Below are 24,541 nucleotides of genomic sequence, written 5' to 3'. Positions count from 1 at the left end.
AAAGGGACACATTAATGTTATTTGTTTGTCAGCTCATGTTTACTCTTCTCTTTTATACGTCCCGGTGAATACTGAAACCAGCCAGTCATGCTCCTGTGGTCAAGCCCTAGAGTTCAGCCACTTGGAAAATGCTCTTACTTAATGGAATTTTCAGTTCATGCTCATTCAGAAAAGCTTTATTCTGTGAGTTTTGGACAAGCAGTCTCAAGATATCATTAGCCCTGAACTTCCTTCCAAGTTCTAGGTCCCTCTTTCTGTTTCCAAGGCCCTTTCCTGCTAAATATTATCTTTGATGGACTGACCCTGTCTGCAAAATAAAGTCCAAATATCTCAGATTGTATCCAATAACTTCTACAACCTAGACCCAAATTACTATCCTTTCCTAACCTTCAAATATATCCTACTTGGCAGAAACCCAGAACTCTTATACTCTGTTTATGCCTTTGTGTTTTTACTTTTTTTTTTTAACTGATTGACCCCCTGTGGAGAAAGTGAAGGCTCCTGTGGCCAGGATTCTCCCCTGGCCCTGGTCGGCTAGCTCACTACACACATATGGGCAATATGTTCCTACTGACTCTATATAAAGAGCTCCGCCCAGTGCTGTGGGCGACACGGTGGCATGGCTGCAAGCTGCAGGACAGCACAGTCTGGAGTGGTGGCAGCACTGAGTACAGACACTAAGACAGCTCTGGGGGTAGAGGCCCAGAGGCAGAGACCGGCTTGCTGCATGCACACTCTGACTGGACGGGATTCTAGTGATTGACCTGCACCATGGGAATAAAATTGGGTATAATCCCTTTCACCCCAAGAACGTTCCATTGTCATTTTTTGGTCTCATTGAATCCATAGTGAACTTGCCCAGGGCTGAAACCCACTGGCAAGACACCCCCTTACCTGAACATTCTATCCTTTATCACCACCCCTATCCATTTCCCCACAAATCTTACTTTTATTTAAGATATAGTTCAAAGACATCTCCTTAGTGGCTTCTTTCTGATAACTACTATTTTTTTTTTAAACATTTGACACACATTTACAAGCACCTAGATAGTTTGGCCTGAAGATTATGTATATGAACTCGTGAGTCACACAATCCTGAGTTGGAATCCCAGCCCCATACTGTAGTTTTCAGCAAGCTATTTAAGCTCTCTGAGCTTCTGTTTCCTTTATTTCTAAGATTGGGATAATCACACCCCGTAGAGTTCTTGCAGGAAGAACAGAGCTTTGCAAACAACAGCTTTTCAATAAATAATAGCTACTATGTGCTATGGTCTCCAGATACACAGATGAATTAAGTCACAGCCTTTAGTGGGCTGTACTATCAGGTGGGACAGTGAAGCAAAGCAGCAAACAGTGACCACCTTTATCCAAGTTTCCTGGGTACCTATGTTTTAAAATGCACTCTTCCTCACTTTTCTACATTATTTCTTCCTCTGGCTTTGTATTTTCTCTTACACTCATTTTCTTCCTCCCCTCTTTCATTAGTCAATACAACATGTATTTATTCAGTGCCCACTATGGGCCAGGCACTGTTCTAGGCACCAGGGCTATCATGGTGCACAAAACATAGATTCATGGAACTGGGCCCATTCTTTCAGTTTACTGTTTTATTAACAAAATACCTAAAGGGGATCACTTGGACACTTATTAAAACACTGTATATTCCCACTCGACTGCTTATTTACTCAGCTAGCACTAGTTCCTGGGGGGCTTCCACGGTCATCATAAGCGTTTACTATTACAATGTGCTATTCAGAGTGCTCGGATTCTTTATTCCCTCTGCAATTAGAGGCCCAACAGGAACTGAGACCTGGATATCTAAACTATTGTGCCACATACATATAGCTGGAGCTACAAAAATATTTTGATAATTCTCTCTAGTAAATGGAATTAACCCCACAGCAGAAATGAAGATTTGCTAATAGAATCTTTAGGGTACTATCTTCTAATTACTAAATGTTTTTCATTTCATGTTCTTAAGTTTAAAATTCTGAAAGTCCTTCAGTCAATCTAATCCTACATTTTGCTTGGTTCTAAAAGTCTTAAAAGGAGAAAAAAAATTATCTAAATTAATAAGTGTGAGGAAAATTGAAGTTCCTATGCCAGGACCCTCCCCTGAACAAACTACTTGACGATGTAACTGGCCTGCTGCTAGGCTACTGCTTCCACACCCTAGGCAATAAGCTATTACTGACTGAGTCACTCTATAAAGAGCTCTGCCCAGTGCTCTGGGCAGAGGCAGAGATAAGGAGGGATTACAGACCTGCAGACTGTTGGATGCAGATGTAATTCTAGAGTCTGAGCTACTGCTAGGAGACCAAGCCAGATAAAAAAACCTTTTACCCCAAGAACATTCCATTGTCATTCCTCGGTTTCATTGAATCCACAGTGAACTTGCTCAGGGCTGAAACCCATTGGCAATAAGAATATCAAAATTTGTTTCTAACCCAGATTAATAAAAGTAGCTTCCATAATTTCTAATGTCTTGAACACTTTTCAGAAATTTGAATGAAACAAGTACTGTATATCTGTTTGTGAAATTGTAGCTGTCCAGTTTGATAACGGACTTCCTCTTCTAATAATCTTTTAAGTCGAATTCTCTTGGTAGAGAATGTTTCAGTCTAATCTATTTCCAAGCAAAATGTATCAGTTTTATCTTTAAGAGGCTATATTACTATTTCGTTCTTTTATACTCCTAAATATACTGCAAATGCTCTAGCATACAAATCCATAAATATCCTCATTTCCACACTTGTCACACTCTCTCCCTCATTCCTGATCTCTACTTTTCTGTCCTTGCAAAAGACAATGACCTAAGATAGCAATTGATTCTAATACTGGATCTTCCCAGCACAGAAATCGCTATCATTTGGCTTCCCCTGACAACTGCAGAATATCTCTAGCCCTGTCAGAGAGAGCCAGGTGGCGGCAACAATAGGCAAAGGAGGACTTTCCAAAGCCAAAGGTCAGCCTCAGCTACCCAGTGGCAGGATGTGGTTACCCACGGGCTTCTGGCTTCTTTTTCCAAGAGACAGGCCTGGGGCATCAAAGTTCTGTGAGGGAGAGACTCTTCCATCTCTCTTGGCTGCTGAAACTCCCTGGATTCTTGAGAGACCTCCAATAACATAGCCCAACTAAATTAATGCTTTTGAAAAATGAGATTTTACTTCAAATTTTTGCTTTAAAACAAATGTAAGAGAATTCTGTAACTTAGTTTATTGTAATATAGATATATAGAAAAAATGCTCCTCATTGCTAGTCATCAGAGAAATGCAAATTAAAACCACAATGAGATATCACCTCACACCAGTAAGGATCACCACCATCCAAAAGACAACAACAAATGTTGGCGAGGTTGTGGAGAAAGGGGAACCCTCCTATACTACTGGTGGGAATGTAAATCAGTTCAACCATTGTGGAAAGCAGTATGGAGGTTCCTCAAAAAACTCAAAATAGAAATACCATTTGACCCAGGAATTCCACTTCTAGGAATTTACCCTAAGAATGCAGCAGCCCAGTTTGAAACAGACAGATGCACCCCTATGTTTATCACAGCACTATTTACAATAGCCAAGAAATGGAAGCAACCTAAGTATCCATCAGTCGATGAATGGATAAAGAAGATGTGGTACATACACACAATGGAATATTATTCAGCCATAAGAAGAAAACAAATCCTGCCATTTGCAACAACATGGATGGAGCTAAAGGGTATTATGCTCAGTGAAATAAGCCAGGCGGAGAAAGACAAGTACCAAATGATTTCACTCATATGTGGAGTATAAGAACAAAGAAAAACTGAAGGGACAAAACAGCAGCTGGATCAAGAACCCAAGAATGGACTAACAGTTACCAAAGGGAAAGGGACTGGGGAAGATGGGTGGGAAGGGAGGAATAAGGGGGGGGGAAGAGAGAGGGGGCATAATGATTAGCATGTATAATGTGGGGGAGGGTATGGGGAGGGCTGTGTAACACAGAGAAGACAAGTAGTGATTCTATAGCATCTTACTACGCTGATGGACAGTGACTGTAATGGGGATTGTGGGGGGGGGACTTAGTGAAGGGGGAAGCCTACTAAACATAATGTTCTTCATGTAATTGTAGATTAATGATAACAAAATAAAAATAAATAGGTAGATAGATAATAATAATAAATAAATAATAAATAATAGATGAATGAATAAATAAATAAAAGAGATGAATGAATGAATGAATAAATAATAGATAGATAGATGAATGAATGAATGGAAAATATATATATATATATGACCCAGATGGCCTGGAACTTAGGAGACTACTTGGCATTTCATGACTTACAGTAATGAAGCCAGAAGATTTCAGAGGACCTGGTATTTCATATGTAGAGAGAGGGAAGAAAAGCCATGTGGACTGAGTATGGACACACAGTGTGAATTAGGAAATTTCTGTGTGTAGAAACCAAGATCAGATGATTTTTAGAAAGAGTTTCAAAGTGTTGTTTATTGTTAGAACACATTAAGAAAAGTTTCAACAGAAAAAAACAGTCTTACTTGCATCCTTACAAATTAATACATTTTCATTTGCCTCAGTTCCTTTTGTTCAATAATAGTACTTTGAATAGGTGCTTTATTTCTCAATCTTAAGATCTCTGGGGTCAGGCTGAGAAATTGTTAGAAACATAATAAAGTATATACAGTATTATAACAAAAAAATATATAGAGATGTACATATATTACTAATTAAATAACATTTTCTAAGATTAAAAAAAGACTGTTTGAAAACCCATCTCATATTACATAGCCATAAAAGGTGTACAGTACTGTCCCTTAACACCAACCAGATCATAAAGGAATTGTTCTGAAATCAAATGGAATGATGACAGGTGTTTAAGTATCATTTGTCATTTCCTACTTATGAAAATGCTCCTCAAGTACGTTCATGAGCTGAACAGACTGCCAAAGGTATGACTTCATGTCTAAAGTTCCCCAAGAAAATGTTGAAGAATTATAATATTCTCCCCTAATATTAGCTTATCAGTGTAAAGAGTTAATGTTGGGAAGCCTCTTAAAAGTTGTTGATCTAGTTCCCTATGCAATGAAAAGTAGATCTTACAGGGTCCACTTCAAATATTTCCAATTTAGAAGCTTACACCATTAAAAGTCATTGTGGAAAAGTTCCTTCTCAAACTGAACTGAAATCTGCCTTTTAACTCAGTGATTCTCAAGTGGGGTAACTTTGCCCCCAGAGGGCATTTGTCAGTGCCTATAGACATTTTTGGTTGCCAAACTGGGGGATGGAGTGCTTCTGGCATCTAGTGGAAAGAGGCTAGGGATGCTGTTGAAAACCCTACAGTACATAAGAAAGCCCCTATCCCCAACAAAGAATTATCTGGCCATAAATGTCAGTAGTGCTGAGGCTGAGAAACCATGCTCCAACTCCTGCTTGTTGATCCTAGGAAGGCTCTTTGGAGAAGCACAAGTCAACTTCTTTACATATGTAGCACAAAAGAATGAAAAAGGTAATAAAATCCAATAGATCAATCTTTTAAAATAAACCTCAAGGTTGATTAATTCCTTTAAAGAACCATGAAGATTTCCAAACATTTATGCACATAAGAAGAAAAGTCTGGTTCTAAAAAATTTGACTAAAACCTGTTCTAGGGATAGTGTTAGGAAACCTCAGAGTACACCAGGGAAACACGTTACAATGAGGACAACCCCACTCCCACCCCAAGAGAGTGCAACGCAGCAGCTCTGAGAGAACATTCTGATTCCCTTTAGAAGAACTGTGGAAAGGCAGAAGAGGACTGGTGCGAGTTACCCCAGGTGTGAGAGGTATCCTTACTGAGAAGTGAGCATGGAGCAAGCCAGTAAATGCCAGGACCCCCAGCACATCCTCCCAACACGGCCGTGGACTTACACAGGAGCAAACTGAAGTTGCTGAGGAAGGCCAGGCCGATCAATAAAGGTGAAAACGGGGTGGTTCATTCCCTCTTCCAAATTATAAATGTTCAGTGTAGTGGATAAAACATATATTCCAATGGGGCTGAATAAAGGAAGATACTATTGCTGGATAATTTTCAAAAACTGTTGTTTTTCCCCATGCAAATCATTTTTACATAGTACCCTGCTCATCATAGCTATGAAAAAAATCTCTGGGAGACTCACTAAAGGTAAGAAACTAAACACAAAAACACCAAAAATTAAGGCAGCAGTGGGTGAAGAAAATAAAGACCAATTTGCACATGAAAAAGAAGAAGGCCTGAAGAGAATAAAGAAGCAGTAGGCATTAGACCACCTGAGCTACAGAGGCAGCAATCAGCAAGAGATGGCTGTCCCTTAGCCACGTGAGGAACAAGATATCGGAGTCTCAGACGGTGGCCTGAAACATATCTGGAGGAGCCACCAAGACCTAGAGCCACAGCCTGCATCATTCTTTAAGCCGAACTCTGTGGGGCAATCTACTGAGCTCCCTCTGTGCCCACAGCTGAAGAAAGCCACCTGTGCTCTGCATATTTGACAATGTATCAGAGGCTGCTTGTCTACAATAGGCTAAGGTTTAGTGACATTCCCAAAGTGTAATTTTCCATTCTTGGTTATTTGAACAGCTTGAGGAAAGACTATTATACTATTGATAAAATGAAAACATATATATGAATATATCTGATGAAAATACACATTTGATGACAAAATTGGTAACATATTACAACATATGGAGTATCCTTACATTATAAGCAATGCTAGTTAGTTGTGATAACTTATGAGAAAGTAAGACTCTAATAAATTCATAAAAGGATAAGAATTGCAGATTAAGCCCCATTGTTGATAATTTTATCTATATCATTAATGGATGTTATACATTCTCTATCACTTTGGAATTGGTAATGTAGTTTCTTGAGACAGTCTTGCTTATGAAGAGCTTTCATTTAAAGTCTGAACATTTAACAAACTGATGCATTATAGAGATTATACTTAAAATATTGTGGGAAAAGAGTGAACAGATGAAAAAAGAAACTCACTGTGTTACAAGGATTTATTCTAACGCTCACTGGTCCAGGGGTTTGGCTGATTATGGCTGGGTTCAGCGAGGCAGCTCTGCAGGCTGCTGGTACAGCTGGATTTGGCTCCTCACTGCAGGATGGGCCTAAGTCTGCTCTGCATGTGTTCATTCTGGGGTCCAGGCTATGTAGGCATTAACTATGTGGGGCATATCCTCAAGGCATGACCAGAGCCCTGGAGGGCAGACCCTCTTATACTTATAGCACATCCACTAATTGGCCAATTCAAGTCACATGATGACTGAGCTCAAAGTCAGGGGCAGGGAAGTACATTCTGGCCACCATGAGGCTATGCAAGGGTCCAGATGTACAAATTCTATTACAAGGAAGCGACAAATTGGGACAAAAATGGAATTCCCATATTCGTCTTTTATTTTTCTTTAAACTCAATATTCCTCTTTCCTTCGATCATACCCTATAGAACACAGCTTCTAGATCTTTCACTATACTGACAATAGTCTTCTATACCAATTTTGGTTCTTCAGTATTCCTGTTAAATCACAATGCCCAGAACTGAACGTGATACTCCATGTGGTCTGGCCCATACTGATTTCTCCAAGAGAAAGATTTAGTGGTTAAAAAGTTTAAAACCTTAACCAGATAAGAGCACTGCCAAGAAAATATAATATAGATGAAATGGTTTGGGGAAGTTTTTAAAATAAAATATCAGCTATCCTTCTTCCTGAGTACTGCGTAAAGACATTTTTCTGCTAAAGCACAGGGAGGCAATTCAGAGTGATAAGCCCAGATTCTACATAAATTAGAGAAATTATCCTCTCTGAAGACTGTTTTTTATTTCAAGAACCAAATTCTCTAGCCTTGGGCCATATTAGTTTATAAAGCACTAAATTATATACTCTATAAATTAATTTTATTTAATTCTTCACATGTCTGAGTTAGATATTATTTTGCCTTTCCTGAAAGATGAGGAAAATGAAGGTTAGCGGGAAGTCCAGTGCTCCTTCTGCCCAGTGAGTACTGTCTTAGCTCCAGGCATGCAGGGAAGAGACCTCTTCTCTCTGCCGGACATTCTTCGCTGACAATCCCTTTACTTTGCCTGCCTTGCTATTATTCATCCTTTAGGTATCTACTCAAATAGCACTTTCTCCGTAAGGTGTGCCTAGCTTTCATTTATTCCAATAAATATTTATGAGTCTATCTAGAAACAAAGGACTCCACAGGTGCTGGGGTGAACAAAACAGACACAGTCCTTGCACTTACACGGCTTAGCATTCGGTTGGACAGAAAGACACAAACAAAAAACTGAAGTTGACAAATTAATAACAACTACAGGAAGCACTACAAAGGAGAAGCACAATACCATCCAAGCATGGGTGAGAGGTGGTCTTTTGTGAAGTCATGGCTCTTCCTCATCATAACATTTATCACACTTTACTGTAATTAGCTGTGTGTCTTTATTTCTCACTATGAGTGGAAGGTATGGGCGTTAATTTGGCTATATTTTCATAGCTTGGTATAACGCCTATTGAATAAAAATGTTTAATAATAAGATGGAATGAGTGATTAAATGATCAAATGGACTTGTCCAAAATACTAAATTAATAAACTAGGATAAGACTTGAATTTAGGAATCTAATTCAGATACTTTTGGCTCTATACACTATTACCAAGAAATGGTAATGATTTGTAAATGTTAATGCTAGCCTACTGTACAACTATGAACAATTAACTTATACATAGGTATTATTTATAAACTACGCCTACCTACAACATGAAAACCCATGTACATTCAGGTGTCATATAGTGTGTGTCCTACACTAATATAGATACACTAATTAGTGACCCCATATTCTTTATTTATTCTAATGATTACTTAGGCATTTGTAATAGCATATGTTAAACTAACATAAAAACTTACAGATTTAACTGAAAAACTAAAAATGAGCTACTGCCTAAATAAACAGTAACAACAGCAGTTACAAATTATATATATAATAAACACAAACACATACAAATTTGGGTTATTCTTTTTAAATGCAATAAAAAGTAGTTTCTTAACTGTAAATTCAAAGTTAATGCTGTGACGAATGATGCTATACAAATAAGAAACTCTTGCACATGATAAATAGCTGTTCTTTCAGTCACAGCATGGTCAGCCTGCCGTCCTAATTTAGCTAAAGACATTAAAATACTTTGCTTTCTTTAAATTCTCCCCTGAACTTATAGAAATTACAAATCCCCAAACTGCTAAACCATTTTTCTTTCCAAAGAAATCATTTTAAGCCAGGCTTCTGAAAATAGCCTAGCTTACTAAATGGAATTAGCACCATCTAGTGAAAGAAGCTGGCAGAAAAATGAGCTCCATTAGGAGAATGCTACTTGACAACTAGAAGAAAATTGCTTACGTAATGGTTTAACAGACCAATTTCAGAAAATATAGAAAACTGTAGCAGTAATACCCACTCCTGATTATGTTTTGTTAATTTATATTGGACTCTAACAGACTCTAGCTATTAATGATACATTTGTTCTAAAAACCTAATACTCATAACTATGAAGAAAAACTGAAGGAACAAAACAGCGGCAAAATCACAGACTCCAAGAAGGGACTAGTGGTTACTGAGGGGGAGGGGTGGGAGAGGGTGGGTGGGGAGGAAGGGAGAAAGGGATTGGGGGTATTATGATTAGTACACATGGTGTGGGGGAGGTCACTGGGAAGACAGGTGTTGGAAAGAGAAGATAAATAGTGACTGTGGCATCTTACTACACTGATGGACAATGACTTCAGTGGAGTTTATGGGTGGGACTCAATATGAGGGAATGTATAGTAACCACTTGTTTTTCATGTGAAACCTTCATAAGAGTGTATTATCAATGACACCTTAATAAAAATAAATAAATGAATAAGTAATAATAAAAACCTAATACTCAGAATGATTAAAAAATTGCCAGAGAGGGTATAATTATGGAATGTTTAAAAGGAAGATAATTCCCTATGCTGGAGGCACCACTAAATAAGAACAACCCATTCTCTAACATACAGCAGACATAAAGGGCCTTGACTTTATCCTAGAGACCTGGGACAGCCATTGCACATTTTTGTATAGGGCTGATTTGTTTAGTGGGGGCATAAAGGATAAATTCACATGGTAATATGTTGAGGAAAGATCAACTAGTCAGGAGCTGATGGTTGTAATCTAGACAGGAGATGCCAAGGCCTAAACTGAAACGGTGAGCAAGGGTCAGTTGGGCTTGGGGCTCACTATAACATGAAGAATGTTTCTAAACTACTGCCACAGTTTTTTTTTAATTTGGTCATACCTTCTTATAGCTTTTCTATTATTATCTTAAACTCTGCTGAAATGCTTATTCACTTTCTTTGTCTTATTCCCCCTACTAGAGAGTAAGTAAGCTCCTTGAAGATAGAAATTACTTTAGCACAAATGTTAAATAAATGATATTTAATTAATAGAATGTGTGCATGGGATCCCTTACTTGAATGATATAACTTGTGCAGATAAAAAAATAAAATGGAGTTTTTAAAAACTATTTTTAAAAGATTCTTCTTGTGGAATTTAGGAGAAATCTTATGTTAATTATGCAAATTACCAACTCTCAAATATGTGATCACTGCATCATGATGACAATCTTTATCTGGCTAATGAAAAAGCTGTTCAAAATGAGTTGGTCCTTTTATACTGTATCTTTGAATTAAAAAGGTCAATTCACCCATCATGACTTTCTCCTCTTGATTTCTTTTTTTAAAGAATATAGTATGATTGATTTTTAAATGTTCAAAAGCAAGAAAACTAAATATTTTTTTTCCAGATATACAGATGAAAGTAAAACTTTCATGCTTTACCTTCAAAATAAAGCATGTATAATTGTTAAAAACCAAACTGACCTGGTTAATCTAGGGAATTATTACCACAAAATCAGGGCAATAGTTACCGGTGGTAAAGAAGTGATAAGCAACAAGGAACTCTAGTTTCTGCTAATGTTCTAGTTCTTCAGTAACAGGGAAAAAGGGTTATTATTCTTGAAAATGATACATATATATTTAAATATACATTTTTAGATGTCAGACATCATTTCACATTGAATAAGAACATTTTTCCCCCTCAATTTCAAGACTAAATTATCCTGCCTTTCCCAAATACAGCCAAGATAAATTAATTAAAGATTAGGGCTTATACTAAAGATAAATGTAAACTAAAAAAATTAAGAAAGAGCAAATAGTCTATAAAAATTAACTTGTAATATATCAATTATAGAGCAACATTATTACTACAGTAAAAGAAAAGTAAATTTTATGCAAGATAAATTCTATTCAAATTCTAAAATACTTTGACCAAAATTTTTACTTTCTAGATCCTTTACTTCTGGTATCTAACAGTATTTTGCCTTTAGAAGAAGGCAATTCCTAAGCTAGGGAACTCCATTAAGGGTGATCATTTCGACCAGAAGCTTCAACATTCACAGTCAACAGGTACATACCTGAATTCAGGAAGAACTGGGGAGAGTCTCCATGAATGCCCACCGTGCCCGGCCCCAGTGAGTCAGACAGAGTATTTACAAAGGAAAACACTCCACTCATGATTCCAAAGCCCAGGCCAGAAACTAAAGAGGAAGAAAAACACTGTTAAATCCTTTTCATGCTACAATTTCTCTTCAAATCAAATTTCCAAGAACTAGATACTATTTTGTTGAAGGAGAAGAGTTACACATGATAAGTGGCTGGCTCAGAAAAGACAAGAGCTTGGCTAAATGATGAACTGAGAGAGAAGAGGTGAAGAGGAAAGGAAATAAATAGTGGAACATAGCAGAGAAATTAAAAGGAGAGAAAACCATCTAGGAAGGCACAGAAGCAATAGGTGGAACAGAGATGGATATCATGCTGAAACTTTGGGTTTATTTTCTAACAGTTTGTCGAATTACATTTAATGGCTTAAAATTGGAACTGAACTTGAGGGGTGACTTAGTACTGTAAGGACTGATCCCTGGGACAAATTGGGGTGAACTCAGCTCAAGAATTTATATCCCATCTTTAATAAAACATAATTCTGAAAGAAAATTATGCAGAGGTATTAACTATATTAAGATGAAGGATCCTCCTGGTACAGCTAAAGTCATGGTAACCACCCAGAGAAGGTAACAGTAACATCACTTAGAAATTGTTAACTAGAGTGTATACATATTAAAAATCTAATTTTCAAACCTGGTTAATATTTAACAGACACACAGATAAGGGACACCTGCAATCATAAAGTACCCTGGAAAGCTAAAAGAAATAATGTACACCAACAGGCCAAGGAACTAATAAAATACTGTAAGAAATCTATGAAGTTTGTGAAAAATCTTGTATAAAATCTACAAGTCTAATTTTTTCTTAATGACAGCACACAGTTTTAATTTACCATAGGCCAGCAATCGCATAGAGGGTGCGGTCTCGTCTGGGTTTATACTCTTCAAACCCTCATTGGCTTTTCTAAAATAAAATCACACAGATTTTTTTTTCAATGAAAATGTAGTGTATCAGGCAAATACACAAGATATTTCAAAATCCAAATACTTACTGAGGCTTCTGATCAGGCTATATTCTAAAATCCATTTAAGTAAAACAAAGCAAATTTTCAATTAACTAAAATCAACCAAAATTTCCAACCAACTTTTGCCTTTATCTGACCTTTGCATAGAAAAGAAAAAAATAAGAAAAATGTAAGAAAACAAGCCATCAGGGAATGAGTTTAATAAGAAAAAGAGTAACACTTCTGACTACTTTCTGAGCTCAGTAAATGTCTAATTTAGTATCATATGGCCTCTACCACTCAGAATTTTTTCCTCTTCCCAAAGCATGTATCTTCAATCCCACTTTTGTTGGTCCTTTGTTACATCTTCCACCTGAATTACACTGTTTTGCCACTTTCTCTTCTACCTTCCACTCTGTAGAACCTAAATTACACTCATGCTTCAAAATCTAGCTCAGACAGCAATTTCTCCAAGAAACCAGCTTTATCAACAATTGGTGATCACTCACGTCTCCTTACTCTTAAATCCTACAACACTAATGATCTGAACTCTCATAGGAGCACATAATCATATGGGCGTCTGATTCTAAAATACTTGTTTCATGTCCCCAGACTTCAGGGAAGAAATAATCAGGAATAAAATGATGCCCTCATAAAAGGAGGTTAACTAGATTAAAAGGAGATTAAGAATACCTGAATGAAACATTAGACTACTGCCCAATAAGAAATGATCACCAGAATGATCATATCCATGCCTCCATTGTGGACAATTCACAAACTTACCATGAGTTCCTGCCCCCCATGCAGATGTGTTAGGAATGCAAGGTGTGGACGATCAGTTCCACTACTGTCATTATTACTAACCCTTGTTGGCTAGAAATTCTGCAACAATGATCTTGATTCAAAGGATATGCAAATTATATTTTTACTATAAGGCATACTTATTAAAGCAATAAAAGAACCAAACATTTTAGAATGATTTTTCAGCAACTGCTGTAACAAAAATGAGTTCGGTTGGCTCTAGGAGTAGAAAATTAAATTACGTAAAACATACTTATATTCTGGGTAATGTGTTAATTTCAAGGAATGCACATTCACTATGCTGTAGTTGGCCTACTTATTACATAAATATAAATACCATAGGTTATGTTAAATTATGACAATGCAAAATTTGACCAAAACAGTAATAAGGGTAATGAAAAAAGTATTTTGCTTTCCTGTACTCAAAAGAAACAATTTTCCATTACAATGCTCACCATTTGGTAGCAAAGACATGAGCCAAAACAACTAACTTTCATCTTCTTTCTCTGGAGCAGTAACCAACCTAAAATGTCTAATTTTCCTAAATAAAATTAACTTGCCGGTCAGGGCAATGTTGTTAAAGGCTAATTAAAACTTGGAGAAATATATAATCGTAATAATCTCCATCCACAAATGAATATAATGGTATAATTGATTTGAGAAATTTTGGAGGACTTGTTTTACATAAATTGTTCAGTAATGAATAAAAGATATTAGCTATTTGGCACAGCAAGTCACTGCTATCACAAATATATTAAACACATAAATTCAAAAATGTAATAAACTTCCTCATTCTATGTTACAGGTTTGTGGGAAGAGAGGTTTATGGCACTAACAGTTCTCAATGCTAACATTATGAAGTGAAAAAGTACAAACACCAACAGTTTCCATGTTCCTGTTGGACAGGACACAAAACTAATGATGTAAGGGACAATGTTTTTAATTGGGCCATTTTACTTAAGTGGAACATTCTTTGTTTGCATTTATTATTGTTTCCAAGAACAAAAAGAAAAAGCCCAATTTTTAAAATGTAAACTTTGAAAAACTACCAATAAATCATAACCATATTTCTTGTTTGTTCTGATTCTTTTTTTGTATGTATGGGTAAGAGAGGGACAGAACCAAGGAACATGCATATAAAGTAAACATACCATTTTAGAATTTTTAAAAAGTAGACATATGCCTTTTAAGAAATTGCAGCAATGATTATCTTAACATTTTTTTCTATAATTGAAAATTTTCTAAACTTAGCAAATATTCTGGTATCAGCATAAGACAAAATTGAATTGCAGACTTAAATCCAAGCCAAAAAATATTCTAATGTATATTTTAGGCAATGTATAGGACCATGATCTGTTTTTTAGTTGTTTTTTTTTTAATTAATATAGAAAGAGCCATTACTTGTGGCCACATGCCAATTTCTTACAGTCCAGCTCTTTGCTAGGCCAAAGTTTGAATTCATTCATTCATTCATTCATTCATTCAAGATGAAGTACTATTCCTAAGGCCTGACCCATGAAATAAATTTGCATTAGACTACAATGATAAACATTTTGATTCAATTCTATATCCAAAAAGACTGCATTTTAATCTTGGCACCAAATTCAGATCCAGAAGTTAGACTGAGCAGTAGTTGAAATTTAAAGTTCAAAACCTGTTTTGACAGTGGAGAAAGTTAAAATATTGTTTAAACCAAAGTTCCTAAATTTGAATGTAGTGCAGCATAAGACAGCAACTTACATGTATCTATATAAATGTTAGTCATGAATGAAGTATCATAATAATTCTCAAACTTATTTCAACACATAACTACATAACATCCAACATTTCTAAAATTTGCTAGGAAAATATTGTATAACGTTCCCAAAGGCTTGTTAAAAATGCATTTTGCAAAGCAAACAATGGCACCTATTAATACAGTTTTGTCCTAGTAGCTATTAGCAAATTTCCAAAGGTCCTTTCAGAGGAGCAAACATGGTTTTTCCTCAGGAGGCCACAGAAGCTCCTCTGAACTTGCTGGCCTGAGAACTTGCAGACTGACAGTAATTCCTTCTGTTTGTGGCCCTACTCTCTCACTGCCCTCATTAAAAACGCCAACCCACATTCAGCTTATAGTACTTGGGAATCATAGGTTAATGCTCACAAAGGTTCATTTCAGGTGGGAACTGTGAAGAAACAAGGTAGTAAAGAACAAAAAATATCCATTTAGCTACTCCAACTAAGTCAGGATTTAGAACCTGAAGTCTTAAGGGGCTACCAAACCCATGTCCTGAACTGTGAAATCTGTTGGAAATTAAGTTTGTTTCAAAATTAGAGCTATCATAAGTGAAAATGCAAAACCAACATGAGCCAATGATGCTGCTGACAGGAAAAGCCAGTGCAATCTGAGGCTAAGTAAAGAGTCTGCTCTCTTCATTACTTTGATCACAGTGGAGTTCTGGGCTGGGTCCTAACCACAGGTAAACTCCAGGCACTGACAAAAAGGGGTGTGTATACTGACTATAGAGACCAGAAAAGATATGGAAGCCACTTCCATGTCTTCTGAGGGCCAGGTGAAGAAATGAGGAAATGAGGAAATGAGGAAATTGCCTTGAAAGAGACAAGATGACAACCATTTAAGAGATTTCATTTGCCTGTGTGCGACAGAGTTCAGAAAGAGGGAGATTTTGATTACCTTAATATATTCTACAGTTAAAATTAAATTTTGGAATGGTAGTAATTGCCGCAGACCAGAAACATTCAACCACAGCTGAATGTCCATCTGCTAAGGCTATTGCATTCCCGAGGAAACTTAATGTTATCTTTGGTACTTGTTTGCTGCTCTTTAGTATTTCCAAGAACTAATGGAATTTTCATTTTTAAACCTTTTCTAAGATACAACTTTTCCTTCTAAACAATGGCTTCCTGATTTTCTATTTATAATTAAATCTCATTATTAAATTTCAGTATCTGTTATTGAAAGCAAAAAGTAAAAAATACAGAAGGCCTACCATATTGGCAAGAATAAATTGTCAGAAGCCTATTATAAGAGATGTTGTTGAGGTTCTGTCTTAGCTACATCCACGACATTCCTGGAGTTCCCTGATTATCTCATTTGCAGAAATGAAGAGATGGCACACTTATCACTCCACTAAGTAAATCTCACTACATAATCAAAGCCAACCTCATGACTGCCTGAAAGAAAACATGGTTCCAAGTTCCAGCTGTATTTCAAATCAGTGATTTCATGTGAGGTCCTCACGTATCCTACAGATGACCTTCTTTCTGACCTAAAAAGGGAACTTGTGCTCATGGCTTTTATAAAAATGTACTTTTCAATTACAGACATGAAATCCCATGACATATCCCAAAAAGAACCGATGATTTCCCCCAATACAGTCAAAATACTGGTAGGCATAATCTCAGTGTGAAGTACTTATTTTAGGTGGTGGCAAAATGAAGCACATATAAATTCTAACCTGGAGCACTTTATTTTTAGGTACATACAATAAAATGTACAAATCCTGGTGTACAACTTAATGAATTAATATAAACAAGTGTTTATATTCATGAAACCATCACCCACGGAAGTTTTTGTTGCTATTGTTTCAATGACCGTTTCTCTATTTTTCTCCATGGCACTTACTACCTTCTCATATACAATGTATTTTCTTGTTCATGCACTTGTCTGTGTCTCTTTCTGCTATAATATAACCTCCATGAGGACAGACACTGTCTTTTAATCATGAGGCATCCCCAGTGCCTAAGAGAGTGCCTGGTATTAAGTAAATTCTCAAGAAATATTTTTTGAATTAGTAATTTTTGAATTACTTTTTGAAGGAAGTAATGCCCACAAGTTAAATTACTCAATAATTTCAGGCTGAAAATGTATAACCACTTGGCTTCAAACTAAGTAAGAAGGCATGGACTCTTAAATACCACACTATATTAATGCTTCAAACTACCAAATCATAATTAGAATATAACTGGAGGAAAAAGGTAAAGGAAATATATAACTTACTTTAAAAGTTTATAATATGCAAACCGGAACATTTCTTGAATAAGGACTGAGACTAACACTCCAAAGATCAGCATGTATTTCTGCACTGGCCCATCTTTGTTGTTGGTAATGGTTCCTGCCATGAACCAAACAAAGGAGGAAAACAGCAGAGACACCAACCAGAAGAAAGCTCTGAAAATTAGGGGAAAAAAGTTACAAACGCACAATGATTTAAAAGAGAAAAAAACTTGCTTGAGAAGGGACAAATTTCCTGACTCTTTAATAAGGAAGAAAAAAGTCTTCATAAAGTGATGCACTGATCAACTGTTGTTAATCGAGGATGCATTTTCCCTGGCAATGAACATGTAGTCCAAAAGGAATTTTAGATTTTTTTCCCCCTAACAATCAGTCTTTTTCAGCTATCCCACTATTTGTAAGTTCATTTGCCAACTATCTGTCCAGGACTGTCTAGCTGGAAACTTGGTTATTTGCTACTCTTCCTAATTAATGCTTTGCCCATTGATGTACAAATATGTGTCTTTTCCAGAAAAAAGTCTACATTTCTATTAACAGAGTGACTGGTATAAAACCCGGAGATTGAAAACCTGTGTTCTGATCAAGATCAGTCTCCCAAGCCTGGGTTTCACAGCATTCCTGTAGATTTTCATGATTATAACAAGTTTTACAAACCTTTTGCTCAAATCCCTGTTGTTTTTTAAATTAAACGACACATGTGATGCAGCACTTCAATACAGTTGTGAGAGGCGAACAAGCTATGAAAAGGTGTGAATGATTAGCCTAACCTTGCTGTTTCTCGGGTGCCAAGTTAAGACTGAAGAGTGCAGGCGGACGTGGAAAGCTCCAGTAAGAGCTGTCAGACAGGTGAAAACTGGGATTAGGACCACATTCAACCACCAGAGTTCGGTGTTTACCACGCTCCTGCAAGGTGATGCACCGACAGGTGCTTCGGTGTTTTCACAGGTTGCCACCCTTTGCCTGCACAACTTAATTAGCTGGGGAGCTTTAATTTAAAACTAAAATCCGCAGCCGGAATCTCAACACCTAAACATTCCGATTCAGTTTATCTGGGGCTGAAGTTGTGCGTCAGTATGTTTTAAAGCACCTGATCCCCAGGTGCAAATGGCTCTTAATTCCTTTAAGGTTACGGATGCCTATGAAAATCAGATGGAAACTAGCGACCCACGGGCCCCAGGCAAAAACTCAGGAGCCAAGCATCAGGGCTTTCTGAGACCCACAGTGCCAGCTCCTTTCCCCAGAGCCCACCCTGTGGGGTCGCGGGGCACTCGCTCTTTTCCCGCTGCCCCTCGGGGGAGGGCGAGGAGTCCGAAGGCAGCGGGTCTCGTTTCGCCCCTCTCCAACCCTTCTCCCTCCAAAGCCCAACAAGGTCGAACCCTTCGATGAGGTGGCGGGGGAGGGGAATCCCGGGTCCGGGTGTCCCGACGCTACCGCCTCACCCGACGATGAGGAAGATGACGCGCAACGGCTCGGTGGCGATGGTGAAGATATAGAGGGCGAGCGCAGGCCCGAAGGCAATGAAGGCGCAGCCGAAGAACACGGCCGCCGTCATGGCGACCGCGGAAGCCGGCCCGGGAGACCGGGGGGGGGGGGGGGGGGGCGCGAGGTGTGCCGGGGGCTGACGGAGCAGAGCGCGGGGAGGGCCGGGGGCACCGATCGGGGGCGCGGCGGAGGGGCGGGACCGGGCGGCAGCGGGGCGCGGCGGAGGGACGCAGCCGGACGGTAGCAGGGGCGGGGCACGTATAGGGGCGGGGGCGGAGTTTGGGCGGGGCTTAGGGGGACGGGAGCGGGGGCGGAGCTGAAGCGGTGAGGCGAGGCGGGGGTGGGGCCTCATCGCCTGGCTTTCCGCCCCGCCCAGCGTGGAGGCAGCCGAGGCCGAGCCGCAGTTCCCGAGCCCTGGGACTGAGTTCTCTGGCTTCCGCAGCGCGGGAGCCGCAGGTCCCCCTACTCCTCCCCACCACCACGCACACACATCGGTCCGGCCACCCATGCTGTCCGCGATGTGGCTAAAAGGAGGGCAGGTCCCCAGCCGGCTTTGGAGCCAGAACCTGTAGGTCAACTAAAAGAAAACTAGCGCAGGACAGAGGCAGGATTCCATTTCTAAATAAAAGTCCTTTTAAAAACATTTTTCCACCTGCACAGTTGCGGGAATTTAGTGCGCCATCGTATTTAAAACCCAAGCTGGATGGCGAATGTAGTCAGTGATTCTGTAACATCTTTCTACTTTGATAGATAGTTACTGCACTAGCGGGGGTGATAATTTAATAATGGGTAACTGTTGAACCACTGTGTTGTACATTGAAACCAATATAAAATTGTATGTCGACAATACTTAAATTGAAAAAAACAAACAAAATCCAAGCTGGGATAACGGTGAGCCAGGCAATAACTCACAAAGAGTAAAAGGATGAAATAGTATTGGTCGAAGCTGTCCTTCTCCAGGTTGTTTTGGTGAGCTGGTTTTGTCCTTCCCCACAACACCAAAGTCTTCTTAAAAGTTGTTTTGAAGACATTTTCTCATCACCATATTCACCCTTACAGTAAGATAACATTTCCCTGCTGTTTTTACATGGTCCTTTTTTCCATCACTAACATGTGAACTCTTGGAGGGAAGGGGATTTGTTTTGTTCTTTGTTGTTTCTGCAGAACCTAGAAGGTACTCGCAGAGTATCAAATGAAAGAAATAATTTAAAAGTGGAACTTATAAACGTTTTTATATTAACAATTTCTGAACAGTTTAAAAATTAAAACCAGAAAGTTAAATTATCTGTTCATTCATATCTAAGAGTTTTTATCCATATTTCGTGGGAATAATAATAATACCTCATGGGATAGTTTGAGGATGATGCCTGCACAGTGAATGCTGTATAAATGTTAATTATTCCTAGTCATTCTTTTATGTTTATCATGAATAAAGCTCCTGGAAATCAACACTGTAAAGACAAAGAACTCTAGACAAAAATTGGGACCGGACTGAAGATGTTTTATGGCTCATCTCTGAAAATGGACCTTCAAATAAGACAAAACTGCAGGTATTCGATTCTTATGATAAACTGTCACAGAGGCACGGCAGGGACATGGGACAAGCATCATGATTAACTTTTCCTGCCTATGATGAAAAATGCTGAGAAGTAGACAGTATAGTAAGAACAGGAGGGACCCCATCTTAAGGCTAAAATTCCATTTTAAAAATCAGGGAGTTAAGAGGTAAGATTCCTAACATATTCTGTGGTAATCAGACAATCACCCACCCTATCTTAGGGCAGGGCAAGCAGTCCTGATATGGTCCCAGTGCTTGAGGGAAACCACTATCTTGGAGAAGAACAGCATCAATAAATTCTTTGTGTTGTGTATCTTACAGAATTATCTAAAGGACTGATTGACGATAGTGATATAATGTCTCTCACCAAAGTGAGTGAGCATGAGACCATATGTCAAGCCTACACCTCCCCTACCCTCTGCCCTTTGCCCCATTCTTGAAAGCCTTAAAAGGCAGAATCATAAACCCTTAAGTGCACCTTCTCTGAGGTTGCCTGCACTCCCCTTTCTTCGAGTGTATACCTTTTAAATAAAGCCTTCTCACTGCTCAACTTCTCACGTTGTGTCTCTGTACTCTTCCAGTGGTAAACATCTTTGTTACCTTGCTATTTTCACTCTATTTTCTAGACTTAAGCTCAAGTCTTCACTCTCTCTGTCCTACTTCACCTAAGTAGGGAGGGGCTACTGAGAGATCTGATTTGGGCTTGCAAGTTCCCGTCCCCTGGGTGACCTGGGCAGGACTGTGGCTGTACAATCATGCTCTTTGATAGCCTGCCTGAAAGTCTCCTTTCTTTGCCTTTGAGAAGTTCTCAGAACATAATCTCACTCCGTCCAGCGCTCTGCAGCTCCCCCAAATCCTGGGGTGGTAGGCACTTAGTTCCATGCCATGCAGATCCAAGGAGACACTGGATGCCAGGTGGCCCGGGCTTTAGGAGTTGGCAAGGGATCTGCCCTATGCAAACAGGAGTTCAGTGAACTTCCCTTTCCTCCCTCTGCCCTTCCCTGTTCACTGCTGCCTACAAGGCAGCTGCCATCCCCTACTGCTCTCGTTTTAATGAATTCCTTACCTACACTCTTCCGAGAATTCTTTCTTGTTCAGAGTCAGGAACCCTCCCCTGTCCAGGTTGAGGTTTCACCTGGTGTGCAAGGAGACACCTCCCCAGACGCAGCTGCCAGCCAACAATGAGACAACTACAGGTATTTAATTCTTATGATGAATTGTCACCTTTGCCCCTTTAAAATTTTTTTCCATTTACTCCACAGAATACTACATTTTGAAATCTCATCTAGCACCTATTGAAACTCAGGTTGAGACACCTGTTCAAAGTGATAGAGTGACTCAACATTAGGCAGATTCTTTCGGTTCTATTCTGAATCCGTTATTAAATGCAAGGCCATTACTTCAGCTCCATGTAGAAATGCCTTCACAGAAATGTACTCACGCCCCCGGAGTAAATTAAGATTTTTTTTATACAAGAAATGGCCATTTACAGTTTTTCTGGCATCTTTTATAAAATTCTTTCATTATCATTGTTCAATATCTCTAGCAGATCCATGCTTTACTATTTGAGGTCAGGGCTAGAAAAAGGTGTTGTTTCTCCTGACAAATGCATATGCTCAGCTTGAGCACTAACTCATCATATTCAGGTTTTATCTTGACTCTCAGGAAGCTTAGAGCTACATTTAATAGTCTATTATAATGACTATGCTTCCTCTTCTTTTAAAAAAATTATAATTACTGCCACGACTTCAGAAATTGTCTTAATCTTTCATCCCTATTTTAATAATTTGATAGCCCAAGTTTTAACCAAGATCTGTGTCTTCCTTAAAGCTGCCTCAAATACTTTAGAAGTAGGCAGTGCCACCATGCAAAACTGTAAGTTGGGGAAATTTGTATTCATTGTTTCTTGACCATATTTCAGCCAATTTTAGTCCCCGAGTCCAGTTAAAACATGACAAGGCAATGCAACATAAGATGAGTCTGCCCGCTTATCTATGAAAAATCTGTGCAGATACCTGATGGAATAGAAAAGGAGACAATGAGACAAAACTGCAAAATCACTAAGAAAACAGTCAACTTCAGCATTCATGGTTATTTACTAGAAAAACCTATTTCAAGTTTTCTCTGAATAATGACACCTTAACATTTATATAATGCACTGCTGTTTCAAAAGACTTCTACATTTATTTCAACAGTTTTATTTACAACTGTGGAATTTGAAGCTAAGTAGCAGTGCTATTGACTCCTTCAGTTCTTGTGAATATACTGTAAGGCTTCCTCAATGACATGAAAGCATAAGGTACTAAGTGATGTTAGGAGTTAAGTCCCTAACAGGTGACTGGAGAAGGAGGCAGGCACACACTAAGGATATGGATGTAGACTGCTGAGAACTCCTTGAAACTGAGGGTGTGTGTTGGGGGCGGGCATGGGAGGCAAAAAGCAATACCACATTTCAGCAATCTCTCAAGTAAGGCTTTGACATACCTACAGTAATCCGCAATATGCTAATGAATTCACTTGAGCTGTGTTTTCTGGTAGTGCTGATAGATTCATAGTTACTCAACCATGCATTCATTCATTCAAAATTAGTAGCATGTTGAATGCCTACTAAGTATCAGGGACAATGCTAGGTATTGGGAATGTTACAGGTTGCATTTGCTTTCAGTTCTTGTCCCTGCTGCAAAAAAGAATTGAAAGGCAGAGACACAGTAGTGAAGTAAGGTAAAAGTTTTATGTCAGTACACTCAATGGAGGAGAGGGCCAGAGTCAAGATAGACAAAGGCTCCGAACTTTTATGGGGGGGGGGTCTACTTATCACTATCTAGCTGGCACTTCTGTTGACTGACAGGGTGAGGTCATTTGATTGACAGCTGTAGATACCTGTTCCTCTTGGTGTGCATGTCTTTCTCCAGAATGCACACAGAAAAACCCATGGTGTGATGGGAGCAAAACTGCAACTTTATTTTATTAAGATCATGAGGTGGTGTGGTTTGGGCAGTTCTTAGTTTTGTTCAATTGCGCCCACATTGAGGTTGGGAACTGGTTAGAATGGGTTTGGCCTAGTCCCAATAAGCAAAAAGTTATCTCCCTGCAAAGCCTTTGTTGTCTTCACGTGGGACCCCTACCTGGGCAGTTTCTCCTTGAGCCTTATCTTCCCCTTCCCTGGCTGCTCCTGTCTATCTTTCTACTGAGCAGAAATATACCAATGAAACAGATGTGCTCCGGAGCTTACTACAGTCTAGTGAGGAAGCCGGGCAGGCAGGTATAGATGCTATGAGAACATACAGGGCACGGGTAGGGCACCCAAGCCTAACTTGAGAGGTTTTGCTAAAAAGGTAACACCCACTTACTCAGGTCTCAGCTTAGGAGTTAGTAAAGCTAGGAAGTAGGGAAGAAATGGGGTAGAAGGGAAAGGTCTCAGAAGTCGAAAAAAGCAGGGTATTTCTGAGGGACGGAAAGTAGTTCAGGATGTCCTGGGAATATGAGGAGAGGAACATGAGATCAGACTGGAAAGACCAGCCAACCTAGAGTTTACCTCAAGTCATGGGTTTATCTAGGGGAGTGACACTATCAGATCTCCTTTGTAAAGATATGGAAAATGGGACTCCAGATAGGACATCTTTGGCATACTGCAGGCATGAGAAGACAGTGGCCTCATCAAGGAAATAGCAGTCTGGGAGAAGTAGACAAATTGAAGAGATTTAGGAATTTAATGACTGATAAGCTACAGGGCCTAAGGGAGAGGGAAAACACAAGGAAGATGGCCTCTTAAAAGGTATATATATATATATATATATATATATATATATATTAATTAATTACATTTGCTATGGGGGCATTCTCATATGCCCCTGGAACTAATATTGGAGGGTCTAAATTTTGAGGGTAGGAAACAGGAAGAAATGGAGAGGGCTTACTCAATTTATTAATACGTAAGCAGTATTCTGGGTGGTTTATATTATTAAAAGGAAATTCTTCTGTATTTAATAAAGATTAAAGTAGTGTAAGAAAGATATTTAGCAAAGATTAAAATAGTATAAAGCAAGGGTCAGAATAAAAACCAGATAATGACTCTTCTCTTTTTACTGCTATACTTACTAAGGCACTGATTAATTTACCTGAAATCCTTCTTTAAATTAAAAAGTATATGGAGAATAAAA

At 38.7% G+C, this 24,541-nt stretch overlaps 1 protein-coding gene across 8 annotated transcripts in view; it reads right to left on the bottom strand.

Moving 5' to 3' along the window:
• The window catches only part of APH1B (aph-1 homolog B, gamma-secretase subunit), a 55,092-nt gene extending 36,130 nt beyond the window's left edge, over positions 1-18,962 (bottom strand). For 2 of the 8 annotated variants that reach the window (XR_012120734.1, XR_012120735.1), the window contains exons 1-4: positions 18,781-18,962; positions 17,327-17,497; positions 12,415-12,485; positions 11,495-11,617 (exon numbers count right to left, since the gene is read on the bottom strand). Coding sequence is in view for 6 of the 8 variants with exons in the window: in XM_037004198.2 (XP_036860093.2) it covers positions 11,495-11,617; positions 12,415-12,485; positions 17,327-17,497; positions 18,781-18,893 (478 nt within the window). In the remaining 2 variants the exon portion in view is untranslated. The remainder of the gene's footprint in view (positions 1-11,494; positions 11,618-12,414; positions 12,486-17,326; positions 17,498-18,780) is intronic. The other 6 variants (XM_037004198.2, XM_037004197.2, XM_037004204.2 and 3 more) reach the window with 4 other exon arrangements.
• Between the last annotated feature and the right edge of the window lie 5,579 nt (positions 18,963-24,541).

The sequence above is a fragment of the Manis javanica genome, chromosome 8 (genome assembly GCF_040802235.1).
Source record: "Manis javanica isolate MJ-LG chromosome 8, MJ_LKY, whole genome shotgun sequence".
Lineage (NCBI taxonomy): Eukaryota > Metazoa > Chordata > Mammalia > Pholidota > Manidae > Manis > Manis javanica.
Note: the sequence above shows the minus strand (reverse complement) of the source record. Positions and strands in the feature narration are given on the sequence as shown.